General features: G+C 38.6%; 2 protein-coding genes and 1 long non-coding RNA gene across 5 annotated transcripts; 1 reads left to right on the plus strand and 2 right to left on the minus strand.

Annotated features, from left to right (window-relative positions):
• Positions 1 to 1,020: 1,020 nt before the first annotated feature.
• On the plus strand, positions 1,021 to 2,434 carry LOC114819419 (uncharacterized). The gene is made up of 2 exons (XR_011572974.1): positions 1,021 to 1,342; positions 1,878 to 2,434. It is a non-coding gene; the product is annotated as an uncharacterized lncRNA (long non-coding RNA).
• LOC103416088 (GTP-binding protein BRASSINAZOLE INSENSITIVE PALE GREEN 2, chloroplastic-like) lies at positions 2,374 to 5,634 on the minus strand. Its single transcript, XM_008354356.4, has 3 exons — positions 4,271 to 5,634; positions 3,390 to 3,557; positions 2,374 to 3,273 (listed from the first exon to the last, which is right to left on the minus strand). The coding sequence occupies exons 1-3, from the start codon at positions 5,489 to 5,491 to the stop codon at positions 2,926 to 2,928; spliced, it is 1,737 nt and encodes a 578-aa protein (XP_008352578.2). The 5' UTR covers positions 5,492 to 5,634; the 3' UTR covers positions 2,374 to 2,925.
• A 1,055-nt stretch (positions 5,635 to 6,689) lies between these two features.
• Positions 6,690 to 10,493, minus strand: LOC103431634 (E3 ubiquitin-protein ligase SINAT2-like). Of its 3 annotated transcripts, none has more exons than XM_029087840.2 (4): positions 10,122 to 10,493; positions 8,533 to 8,853; positions 7,683 to 8,069; positions 6,690 to 7,155 (listed from the first exon to the last, which is right to left on the minus strand). In XM_029087840.2, exons 2-4 carry the CDS (start codon positions 8,749 to 8,751, stop codon positions 6,835 to 6,837), a joined length of 927 nt encoding a protein of 308 aa, XP_028943673.1. In that variant the 5' UTR covers positions 8,752 to 8,853; positions 10,122 to 10,493; the 3' UTR covers positions 6,690 to 6,834. The 3 variants fall into 3 exon arrangements, with proteins under 3 accessions (XP_028943673.1, XP_070664129.1, XP_028943674.1); XM_070808028.1 differs by having other exon boundaries at positions 8,533 to 9,468; positions 10,122 to 10,255; XM_029087841.2 differs by having other exon boundaries at positions 8,533 to 8,883; positions 10,122 to 10,225.
• Positions 10,494 to 13,296: the final 2,803 nt, after the last annotated feature.

Below are 13,296 nucleotides of genomic sequence, written 5' to 3' on the forward strand. Positions count from 1 at the left end.
CCATTTCCAATCACCCAACGACAATTCTGAAACAAGATATGAAGAATGGATTTAATACCAGGCCATATAGAAGATCGCTTATAACTACAAGAATATAGGCGACCATGTAGCTTGAAACGTTCCCGAAGATAAATACTCCAAGGGGAATCAGTAGTAATAATAAGCCATCCAAGCTTTAAGAGAGCAGTAGTGTTAAGAGAGCCAAGATCACGCAAACCCAAACCACCTTCATTCTTCGGAGCACATATCTGACGCCAAGAAACGGTAACAGACTTCTTGGAGGTTACGTCACCAGACCATATAAAATTGCGAGCACATCTTGAAAGAGGCCTTAGCAAGGAAGAAGGCCATTTATAAACAGAAAAGTTATGCAAGAGCATACTTTGAAAAACTGATTGAGTGAGTTGAACTCTTCCTGCCATAGATAAAAGTTTCCCCTTCCAACCAGTTAACTTAGCTTTAGCTTTATCTGCCAAGGCTTGAAGATAACTCCTTTTAGGCTTGCCACAGAAGATTGGAACTCCTAAGTAGACAAAAGGTGCTTTGCCTTCTTTGAAACCCAAGTAACTCTCAACCACAGCTTTACGATGGTAGAAAGTACTTTTTGCCTTATTGATAAATTGACCAGAGGCTCTACTATATCTATCGAAGAAACCTTGCAAATTACGCAGAGTGACACCATCACTTCTACAGAAAATGAATAAGTCATCTGCATAGAGAACGTGAGAAGGAGAGATACAACCTCTTGGAGCAAAAGTTGGCTTAGTAATATCAAGGCATTTTGTGATAAAACCACACCTAACAGATTATGCTGGTAGTAATTTAAGGACAATATCGGTATTTTTGGAAGTGGTCTTTTGACCCGTCTCTTTTATAGTTCTACATAGTTTCAGAGTTCAGAGTCAAGAAGTGGGCTTATACACGCACGTGATGGGTGGATCCCCTTTGTCCTGCTCAAAGATGGTGGATTTCTTCGCCCCACGTGTAGAATGAGTCCCTTGGCTCCACGACCTTGTCGATGAAGGCGTGTTATGGCATGAAGACCCCGCCGTTTTGAAATGAACATGAAATGTACGGCTAGTTTCCAAAATCGTACCCATGGACAATGGCTTCAATTCTCTGTCGCTTGCTCTCCTTCACCGCCACCTCCGCAGCTTCCCTATCCAGGGGCCCAATCTCGCTCCTCTTTCTCATCTCCTCCACCGCCTCCATCACCTCGCTGGAGTCATAGCCTCCGCCAATAGGCTTTCTCCTACTTTATTCGTCAGGTGCTTGGGGACCACATCGACGACGAGGTCGCGGCTCGATGATGGGTGTGACTTCACGATGTTCATGCTCTCATGTAATCTGATGCTTTCATTTTTTTATTTGGTTCTTTCTTTCTTTGGGTTGGATGGGATAGTCTGAGGCTGTAGAATGCTCTAGATGAAAGTTTTCCTATTAGTCGATTGATGTTATAAGATATAACTAATAAAACGGATTTTGTGTTTTGAAATTGGAATCAAAGAAAGATATTTAAAATGGCTATATGTTGTGACTTGGAATAAATGTTTCTCGATAAAGTACTTGCCCAAGTTCATTTCCGGAGGCAAACCGTCAATCAAACGGTTCTCTACTACTCATAGTAGTACTGATGAACTAGCCAGTTTCTTGTGTTGCTTGTATCTGAAGAAATCTTTGGTCCTTGCAAGTTTTCAGGTATAGTGATTATGAATAATATTTAGTGAATTTCCGTTACGAAATTCCAATTCTTCAAGAACTGCGTCTTGAAAGGCGTCTTTGTTTTTGTACACTGCGTATCAGTATCTGCGTTGTTTTCAACTAGTTCACAAGAATGCGTACGTGATTGTCTGGTTTCTTGTTGTTTGGTTTGGCAGGTGAACCTTTTATCAATGGCCGAGCAGTACCATATGATCCCACGTACGTGAGGTATAGCTCCAGTTCCAAACCATTACCGAGCTAGAAGAGAGGGACTTGCATGACATGGGTACACGGTATGATAAGTCTTGTGGGCAAGTTGTAGATAATCAAGAAGGCTGCCTGAGTTAGGCTGTAGGTTTTCATGATACGATGAGTTTTGAATGATATTTTGTTTGGCATATTGCTGGAGTCCCCTCCTCGCCCCGAACACCAACCCTAGAAATTTCTCCGAACCTATCCCTGTACCCGATTTACATTCTTCATATCCGACACATTTGGACCCGAACCGCAAGGAAAATTGTCACCCCTACCCGAAACTGCATTTTTTCAACAGACGATTGGGTTAAATTGTTAATTGTTAGGAGGGAGGGGGATTGGTGGGAATCAAATCAGCACCAAGGTGCGTTGGCATGGTTGCTTTCCGCCACTGCGGATTAGTCAGTAGTTCTATGGTTTATTGTGAACACAAGAATTATTGCATTAAATTTTGGCCCTTTTGCCATAATTATGAAAACCAGTACAGAATCACGACTAACTTCATACCAGAACAGCTCATAAACTGATCAGACTTGCAATTTACAGAAAGAAGAATAATGAATAAGAAATTCAGCACAAGGCTTGTATACTTACAGTCACAAAAGCCCTTTTGCAAGCTGTCTTTTCCTATAGTTCGGAGGCCAGTAAAAAACCCCGCCTTTGAGCTGTCGTTCTTAAATATCAGTACTGCAGAAAGATCATCCCAATATGGAACATCCACCCCTTCCTTCCATGGTCGGAGGAAGTATCAACGGCTTTGTCGGGGGCTCAATAACATGCCTAGATTTTTCATTCCTATAAAAGGTTGATGTTGCTTACTGGATATTCCTCATCACCTGTACCTGTAGTATCATCAATCGTAAATTGTCAAAACTCCGGTTTTCCTTTGTCATAAGAACTTTCTGTTTTCCTAGCTAACACTTCCAGTCGTAAAAATAATTTGAATCTGCTTCAGTTAATAAGTTTGAATCAGCAGGGAACAGATTCCTTCTGGTCGCTTTGTTTCCTCTTCTTCTCACTTTTGTGTTGTGGCTTATTTGAAGCTCGGTCAGCCTTGGAAACAATCTTAGAGACGGTAAACCCAGCTTCTTCAAAAATGTATGATCTGTGAGGAAGTAATGCATTGCGAAGAACAATGTCGATACCATCATACGTCCAAACACTCAAAACTGCCTCTCCTTTAAGTCCAACAGCAAACCAACCAAGACCTGCAGCAGCAATATCCACCGAACTTGAATCCCAACTGTTTCCGCTGATTCGAAATTCCTTTCTCACCCACTGCCCAAGCTCCTTAACTCTATTCTCTCCAATTGGTGGCTAAAACAAGGAGGACATTTTGGCATCAGAACAATTAATAAGACATTAAGACTAATGACTATTAGATAGAAAACCAAGACTTTGGAGAATTATCACTCGTCAACTAGTGTTAATACCTGCAATTGACGACCAAAATGTTCCTCTATCATTGTGCATGCATTTTCGGTTTTTCCCATGTGTAGTGGAAGATAAGGAGATGCCCATACAGTAACATAAACAGAATCTACGGATGATTCTTCTATATCCAGCCTCATAAGCCCAGCGATATGAACTGAATACCCATCCTGTAACAGCCAAAGGACAAGAAATATTAGCTATGATAAATGGAACAAATATTAACAGATCACATTGAACCTAAATTTGCAACAGACATTCTAAGATCGACAATGAACTATGCATTTGAACATAACCCAAAAAGTAGCAAAAGAGAGTACTTATCAATGGTACATGAGCGTCCAATACTGTCACGCAATCAACTTTCTAGTGAGACATTAACTCAATAAATAAGGGTCTGAACACAATTGGTTACTGGATTTTTCATGCAGCCCAGAAATCGGTATATTTATCAAATTGTTGAGGTAGTTCCAATTGTTGTTGAACTCAAGCTGGTTGATGTGTACAAAGACAAACCAAACCACAAGCTAAACGATACTATAAGGCAAGATCATGCTTACACAATTGAAACAACGGGTGCTTAGTAATAGTAACAAAATTTGAGCTTTTTGATTCTATCTATTAACATGGTATGTGTTATTAAATTTATTCGCATTGGAAGAAACACATTACCGTGAGTTAACACAGTGATCTACTCAAAGTTCAGAAGATTAAATAACCAAATACGAATACCCAAAAGCTATAACTGCACATTCCTCCAAATTCAAGACTACATATCCAGTTATACATGAAATCAACAGGTACTTTACCACTTCACCTTTGTAATTGGTGGTAACGAAATCAAGAAATCACTATAAGGTACTTGATGCTCAAGTAAGCTTACCTTGATCCTGTACGTCCTCGGTCTCAACTCCTTGCTAATGTTGACAAGACTTTGTTCCTCTCTTGTCAACCTAGTCGTAATCTGATGAGGATTCAAAAGCCCGGGAGTATCAAACAACTTGGTATGACCAGGAAGAACACCTTCCACTCTAACAATTCCCAATGTTGTTCCGGGAACTGGCGCTTCTGTCAGATGCGTAATCTTCCCTCCAACATGCTTCCCTATCGCATTTATCAGTGTACTCTTCCCGGCATTCTGCGCCCCTACTGCCCACACATTCCCTCTCGGCCCTGCCAAGCTAGTAACATCATCAACAAGATTCTTCAACCCCCAATCCCTCACAGAACTCACCAAATGCACACTCGTTATCTTACTCGCTCCGCCCTCCCTTGCTCTTGTCCTAACCCAATGCTCTAACCTCGTGGGCGACAACGAACTCGGCAAAAGATCAATCTTTGTCACCACAAGCACCACTCTCGGCACATTCCCTGATTTCCCCTGTTTCCAAGCTGTGAAATGCTCCTCAATTGTATCCGAAACCAACTTGGCAACCTTTTTAGGAAACGATCCATCGAAGTCTGCGGCATCCACCACCATTAGCACCACTGATCGGGTCCCCGACGTCAAAGCTAACTTCCTCCCAACCGTATGATCAAAGTCAAAATCCGGTAGTAAATTCTCCACCGTCAGATCCTTCACTTTCCCGTAATGCCTCAGAGAATGACACCGTGCGCAGACCACCGGCTTTTCGACCTTGACTCCCACCAAATCGGCCTCAGAACTCAAGTTTTCGGGCTCGATTATGAGACCCCTTTTGAGAGAGTCATTGAATTCCGGCACTTGACCAACGTGCTCGAGATGGGTCCCCAACCGATACGTCCTCGGATCCTTTTTCGAGGGCTTGAGGAAGAATCCGGGGTGTTTGGGGTCGGAATCCTGCATGTGAACTCCACACCCACGGCAGACGTGGCGAGCTCCGGCGGTAGTTTCATCGTAATTTCCTTCGCGGTTAAAGGGCAAGGATTGAGACGAAGAAAATGGGTGGAAGAAAATGGTGGAAAATGGTAAAGATTGAGAATTTGTGGGAATTTGGAGGTGGGGTTTTGGGAATGAAGGGAAATTTGAATAGGGGGTTTGGGCTGGGAAGGATTGGGCGAGGAGGGAGAGAGAAAGGAGGGGTTTGAGCTTAGAGAGAGAGTGCGTTCGAGCTATCAGTAGCATGTCTTTCTTTTATTTTGAGATTGGAGGGGAGAGAGAGAGGTTCGCAGGGTTTAGGGTTTAAGCGAAGGAGGTGACCACCGTATTTTGTGGATGGGCGTAGGGTTTGGGCTCTGGTGATGATGGATTGGGGAAGAGATCCCATCCGCATCTCTTTCACCGAAAATCCGGATCTTTGAAATTTGATTAAATGACTACAAACAATAGATCATTTTAAAAGTTGTAATAATTGTAACGGTTGAATCAAATTTCAAGAGTCCAGATCTTAGGATTCCTAGGACTTGATGTGAGAGATTCGGATGGGATCTCTTCCTGATGGATTGACCCTCACTCAGTGACAAATATTTTGATTAAAAGTCAAATCAGAGAAATCTCTATCACTCAAATTCTATCTACTAGCGGTAACTAGTAGTAGCACGCTCGCAGTCCCATTTGGAAATAAAACTTTAATCCAATTCGAATGTGAGATTGTCTTCTACTTTTTTCATTTTATCACTTACACTCCAGCTTAATGACACAATCTTTTAGTTAAAAGTAAATAAGCACAATCTATGTCACTCAAATTCCATCTAATGGCGGTAACTAGTAGTGGGACGCTCACAATCTCTAATGTTTTTGGGGTGTGCTATCCACACACCTCTTTTTACTTCTCTCACACCCTTATTAATTTATGTCCGTTGATCTTCTTCAATTCATCTAATCCGACGCCCGAAAACTGAAAAGATGTGAGAGAAGTAAAAAGTGGTGTGTGAATATCATACCCCTTGTTTTTAATTGAGGGAGGGGGTAGATGAAGTTCTTGTGTTCGGAAGTACATACATGGGGTGGGCGACCAAATACTATATCCTTCCTTTAGTAATGTGATCAACAAAATCACAGATACCAACACTCCAATGTTCAAAAGCAATTTGTTATCGAGGTTTTTGGTTGCCAATCACAGTCTCCATGTCTTCCACATACATTAATTGATCATCATTCATCGACTAGTCTCCTACATACATCAACAGTTGATAATCATCCACCGTTGTCGTATGGAAGATCAAGATGGTCAAAAACAACATTATCCTAGTGTATAAAACAATACGGGGAGAGAGATCGAATACCAAATGTAGAGTTCAACGATAAATGCTCTTAACAACTTGAGTTACAAGTCTTGCGTTTTACGTGCCGACAGAAGAACACAGGAGATGCACATCAAGACTCAACAATAGAGATCTTCAATAAATTTTATCAAGCACAAAAAATATCCGGCCTTTTACATAGAGCTCCCTCAATTCCTTCCAACCTTTTTATTTTTCGCAGTAAAAGGTTACAACATCTTTGAACAAGTTTCTAGTTTTTATATCTCAGTGTTCTTTCCATATACGGCCGGCGACTTTCAGCTTCAGCTCCTGCCTACTACCACCCGAGAAGAAGAGTGCTAAGTTCCTCTGAATAATTAGTCCGTCTTGACTGTCACGGACCTTTCGGTGGCTATCTCGGATACTCCGAGGAATTCCTTGCCACATGAGCTTTCTACCACTGCCACTGACTTCAAGACTATAAGTGAATTGCTTCGCCTCATCATCATCGCCCATGAACCTTAGGAATGCCATGTAAACCGGTGCGGTTCCAATGTGGAATGCCTCAAAATGCAAGCAAAACTGACGGCCAAAACAGTTGAAAATCTGCACTACATTCAAAGTCAAAAATGGGTATGAATACATTGGTAGAGGTTGAACAGAATCAAATATGAGAAGATCGATTTTGTTTTATGATTGTTCATTCCAAAAAGATACTTATGAGACTGCAACATTTGTACCGCTTTTTCTACTTAGAAATTAAATACGTGATATGATAACAGAAACAAAGAAGTCATAGCAAAAGACAGCAATTTGTCCTTTCGTCGGGGATTAAGAAAGAAGGAGAATTTCAAATTTAGCTATGTCAGTAGGTCTTTGATGATTCAGACGCTGGACTAGGGAATTTCCCACAGCCTTTACAAAAATTTACTAAAGAATCGAAAGTTTTAAAGAAATACGTTGTCCTGAAATCAACAAAGGCACGTTGACTGGTAAGAGAAGAAAATACTGTATCAAGTTTTTTCGTGATACTTAAAAGATGCAATTCCCTTGACAAGATTGTTTATAGAAATGCAATTTCTGTATGTGTGTATGTAGGATATACATGTAGAGAGAGAGGGAGAGAAACATACTGTCAACATCCATGTAGCGTTTTCAACTTCTTGGGGATTGGATTTAACATATCTGTGGTTGAAAGTACTCCCGTCATGCATGTCGACCTTGTGATCATTTTTAAGATGCATCATAAGAAATTGGATATCTCCAGTGACAGAACATTCAGCTCCAGCATAAGGGCAGCTGTACGGACGATAGTTACAGATTTTCTCATGCTTTAGCTTGCTGTAGTATGGGAATATATCTTGGCAACCATAAATTTGGTATCTACAAGGAAGATCCAGAGACTCTGCTACTTTCTCCAGTGCCAAGCACCTTATATTTCCAAGTTCGTTTCGACAAGTGGGGCAACAGTTGTGCACTCTGACCTTACAGCTCGAGCAAAGAGTATGGCCATTTGGACACTACAATATACAATATAAGCTTCAATAAGTTCTCACTTCGACAAAAATAATATCTTAGAACATGTATATTAAAACCTATGTGCATGCAATCGAATCTGAAGACCATATAATGATGTTCAAGATAGGATGGTGTATCATTATGCTAGATGGTGTATGAGAGTATTTCTCAATTGATCCTTCACATTCGATGAGTAGGCAGTTCTTAAGAAATCCAGTTTTGGAGTTCAAGTTTTTTGAGATTTACAACTTTGTGAATGTTTTCGAGTTGTGTATAGTTGTGGCGGCATAAAGACCTTTAAATTTCAATTGTATAACTTTATAGAACTACCAGATGCTTAAAACCCTATTAGCATCAATTGCAGGATTTTTCTTATTCTTCGACCAAAAGAAAAGACATATTCCTATTAAAAGAAGCATGGAATCCTTCTTGATCATTTAAATTTAAACAAATATTAAGACATACCTGGTGAATTGTAGGACACATTAAACTCATGCAAACAGGACACTCGAGTAGATCATGCACATTACTATTTGGTGGCAGTCCAGGATTTCCAATCAAACCAGCAGCAGCTTTTCTGAAAGGGGAAGCCCTTAGATCAGCAGTGGAAGTTGCAACATCAGTATCTGCAAATGCCATACAAGACTCGGTCACATCTTCACAGAAGCGACCTCCAGGAGACATGTTTCTTCTTCAAATGTCAAAGCTGGTACTCTCAGATTGGGATCAATATCATGGTATTTTTCCCGAATTGTGTCACTTTCCTCAAGTGTCAATTAAATTACCCTGTCATTCCCCCATCGGAAGTTTAGTGTTCTGCATAATTTTCTTTCAACGATATGCATGTAGTTGATGTAATGGAAAGCAAGGTATTTGTCAGAAAAAGGCATGAAATAAAGATGCCAATCTACAGTTTCAAGAAAGCCATATAATAGCATTGAATTAAACTTTAGGCACGTGAAAAAACATAAACTCGTGCATTCGGAAGAGTTTGAGGTAGGATTACGGGTGAGAAAGGGATACGATACCTACTTGCAAAACTTCAGAACAGAATTGTGAATTGTTAGAAAGGCTTTAAAATCCGATATCCTACTTGCAAAACTTCAGAACAGATTTGTGAATTGTCAGAAAGGCTTTAAAATTGGATTTTAAAGCCCAAAATCCCATCATATAATCTAACAAATGAAACAATGAGATCTAATTCCTTGTTTAGTAGAACACCTCTTGATTCATTACCACTCCACCCCTAAACCTACACCAATTATCTTAGATTCTACAAGAGATAATGACAGAATATACGAGCAGTTCCAATTTTATCACGGTCATTGGTCACCAAGATCTTTCTCGAACGGAAGTTATAAGCAATGATTCCATAGCAGTTTGCCGTTACAACGGTATTTCCTATTCACAATAAAACCTATCAAAACTATTAACAGAAGTAATTGGAGAAAAAAGAAGTTTACTTGAGAAACAAAACCAATCAAAAGAAGTAAAAAATGCCTAATTTGCGTGTGAAGAAAATCTTAACAACAATTCCCTCGTGCCTTTGGAAAATAAGAAAATTTGCACAGAGAGTAAAAGTAGTTGCCTTGTTTTCTCAGCATGAAGCCTAAAAAAGCATATAATAGTCTTGTGCTTCACATGATTTATCAAAAAGGTAAAATTATCAGATCAAACAACTTCCAAGTGCTTTTGAGAATCCCTAAAAACTACAATGCACAGTGAAGATCCCTGCAACAATAAATTATTGTAAAGCGGAAGAAAACAAGATTGGTACTTGGTAGTGATTATTTCCAGGTAAGATGCAACAAAAAGTGGAAAAAACTCAGAAGCAAAATCCAGAAGCTGCTTTTACTTTTCAATTTTCATGGCATTCTTCAGCTCATTTTTACAAAAACACTTTCAGGAAATGAAAATTGAACACTACAAATTGCATACTCCAAAACCCAATTCAAGAATTCAACAAAAATTACACTTTCTCAACCAAAAACTACCAAATTTAAATAAAAAGAAACACAAAAAAAAAATTAATGGGAAGAAATAGAAAATCTTACCAAGAACTGCAATAACCCCAATGGGAAGAAAATAGAAAACTGCCCAATTCCCAGATGAGATTTTGAGTTCAAACGCTTAAATATTCAAACTTTAATCCACCACCACCTGCCAATAATTGAAGCAATTTTTTTTTTTTTTCACCAAGAGATTAAAGACAAGCAGAAGAAGGTGTTGAGGTGGAGAAGAATCCGTGAAAGCTGGCCCGGATTTGGGGTGTCTTAGTTTGATTTGGGCATGACAAAGTTTTCAACTTCCAAGTTTCAAGAGTCCAACCCTATCTCTCTCCCTCAAAGAAGATAATGGATTTTCATTTTTTGATTTTGCCTTCCCCTTCCTTCCGCCTTGCACTTGTGAGATAAATTTGTGATAGTGACCGGAACGGGAGCTGCATTACGTGTTTACGTGAGAAATTTTATTTTTTAAGTTATTAACTTTTTAATATATATATTTTATTATTTGTATAGTGATACAAGGTGTATCACTCCTTGTACTGATCATACTAGCGTGTGTGTATGTGTGCAATTCTCTCCCTCGCGAGAGATTTTTTAGTATGATCGGCACACGGGATGATACATTATGTGTCATTATACAAATGATGAGATATGTGTATTAAAAAGTTAAATAACTTAAAAAATAAAATTTTCCACCACTTATATAAAAACACATGATGAACCTCCTATGTTCCAGTCACAATGAAAAATTTCCTCTCCCTCACTGCCTCTGACACCTAAGCACACTCGAACAATATTTTATTGTATTTTCATTCAAATTAATTGGTAATATTCACATATAGAATTAGTGTGACATCCCACATCGTCCAGAGGAGTGGATCATGTAAGCCTTATATGTATATTCTCATCTCTACCTATCACGAAGCCTTTTGGGAGCTCACTGTATTCGGGTTCTGTAGGAACTCCGAAGTTAAGCGAGTTCGCGCGAGAGCAATCTCATGATGGGTGATGGGAAGTTCTCATGTGAGTTCCCAGAAACAAAATCATGAGGGGCGTGGTCAGGGCTCAAAACGGACAATATCATGCTACGACGGAGTCGAGCCCGGGACGTGGTGAGGCCCCGGACCGGGACGTGACAATTAGACCCTGCTGTAAATTTATTATCTTAAAACTATAAAAAAAAAAAAGTAAAGCAATTATATGTTTACTTACTTAAAACGGCCTGAGTCGTGAATATAAATGATGAAACTGATATTATGAACAAAAGTAATATTTGTGTTTAGTTAACATATCGTGTTTCTAAACCATAATTTAGTTTTCATTTATTGATATATCATTGTTTCCAAAAATGATTTTTATATAAAAATTTTGATCAGGTTCATTTGTGTAAAGTTTCTCGTTGATATTGAGAATGTATCTGTTTGTTGACTTTAGTAGACCTTGTTGAGAACTTTTAACAAATTATTATAAAAATTGAAATAACCGCTAAACGGATTATAATTGATACAATACATGATTTATTTTTCATTTATTGATTGATAGATGTGTATTCCTAAATTTTCATATGTAGCAATATCCAAGTTAGTTACACGTTGTTGTAAAAGAAAATTAAAATACATAATACTATATTATTGTTTGATACCATCCCTACTCTACCCCCTACAATGTTTTCGATGTATAATTGTAAGTTCTTCTCGTGTATTTTTTTTATGATTGTCTATAATAGTGGCTCAAAGTTAAGCATTCCTGATCATTGCCTTCATTTGGGAGAGATTTTCAATATATTGAAAATACGATCTGATATATTAAATGTTATAATACAAGTTGAAATAATTTATTTAGTACTTATTTACTTGTATTCAAGATACTTAATGTACCGAGACATATACAGGAGACACATAAAAATTTCTTCCCAATTGGCGTTGGGAAGGTGACACTTCCCGCACGCAACGTTTTGAATAGTTTCCTCCTGGCAATCTGGCCGATAAACAGAGTGGGGGGTGGTGGTCAGGTGGAGGTGAGTCCATGGGATGGGGATTTGGATGCAATTGCACGGTCGATGCCGAAACTGAGTCAACATGACCAAGTCACTGACATGGATCCAACCTGGGACAGGTGATGGCTCCTATGAAAGAGACAATCCTCTGTGGTTTCATGGGTTATGGAATTCATGTGAACTAGAGTTTTATAGGATTTTGAATGCCTATAAAGACCATGTGGTCATGAAAATGTCCGAATCCAATGTTAGTTTCTGGTTTTCCATATTTGTTATTTCTCTCATTAAGGCAACCAACTATGAATTAGGAGCAAATTAGATACAAGAGAAATGTTACGTACAAAGTATTTTTCGATACGTGAATGACTGTTAGTTGTTAATGTAAGTCTCGATAATTGATAATCATTTTTATGAGCAATTTTTAAGCGTTAATGTAAGTACCTAAGCAACTTTTACAAGTACAACTCTACTTAAAAAGTTATTGATATTTCCACCAATAAGCCATTAGATATTCACCGTGTCCATGTATAGACAATATATGCGTTGAGTTCATCGTATAAGCATAGTCTAACGAAATGCAGCGAGTGCACATGAAAATGTTTTTTTAGATTAACAAGGATCACTGGTCCATTTAAGCAATTTAATGTAACAATGTGAAATTCATCAGTATAACTTAGTAAAGTAATGCACGACATCCTATTTTTTTTACATTTTTTTAATATATCATTTCTCGTCATCAACAAAATGTCATGATTTAATGATCACCAAGAAGTTTCCCTACATTGTAAATAAGAGAAATGTTAAGGAGGCTCTCTCAAAGTGAGACTCTTTATTGACTCTCTTTCACCTCACAATTTAACGTCAACTTTTTTACCAACATTATAATCATTGTGCCAAAAATACGAGATGACAGAAAATTTATAGAATTTTTGAGAGAGTGTCCTAGCATTTCTCTTGTAAATAATGTAATCTTTATTTATCCTTGGATACCACATAAAACGCATCCCTGTAAAGTTGTTGTGTTCCATGTCTGGTGTCACAAACACCGGCAAACGATCGACAACGGCATTTGAAGAAGTCAAGGTGATTGAACAAAGTAATTTTTTGAACTTTTTTGCATGTTTCTTTGTGCTAATGGTAGCTATTTATGTAAAGATATAATGTATACTATTTTATATCTCCACATTGGGGGTCCTAAGCCAATGGTGGAGGACCAGTTGGCAGTTA

Source organism: Malus domestica, chromosome 11 (genome assembly GCF_042453785.1).
Source record: "Malus domestica chromosome 11, GDT2T_hap1".
Taxonomy (NCBI): domain Eukaryota; kingdom Viridiplantae; phylum Streptophyta; class Magnoliopsida; order Rosales; family Rosaceae; genus Malus; species Malus domestica.

Excerpts from the sequence above, each read along its gene's own strand:
- LOC103416088 (XM_008354356.4), bottom strand. The coding sequence starts at position 5,491 with ATGCTACTGATAGCTCGAACGCACTCTCTCTCTAAGCTCAAACCCCTC. Across the intron at positions 3,558-4,270 it reads CGAGGACGTACAGGATCAAG|GATGGGTATTCAGTTCATAT; the intron begins GTAAGCTTACTT and ends TGGCTGTTACAG. Across the intron at positions 3,274-3,389 it reads ATTTTGGTCGTCAATTGCAG|CCACCAATTGGAGAGAATAG; the intron begins GTATTAACACTA and ends TCCTTGTTTTAG.
- LOC103431634 (XM_029087840.2), bottom strand. The coding sequence starts at position 8,751 with ATGTCTCCTGGAGGTCGCTTCTGTGAAGATGTGACCGAGTCTTGTATG. Across the intron at positions 8,070-8,532 it reads TGTGTCCTACAATTCACCAG|TGTCCAAATGGCCATACTCT; the intron begins GTATGTCTTAAT and ends TGTATATTGTAG. Across the intron at positions 7,156-7,682 it reads ACGCTACATGGATGTTGACA|ATTTTCAACTGTTTTGGCCG; the intron begins GTATGTTTCTCT and ends AATGTAGTGCAG.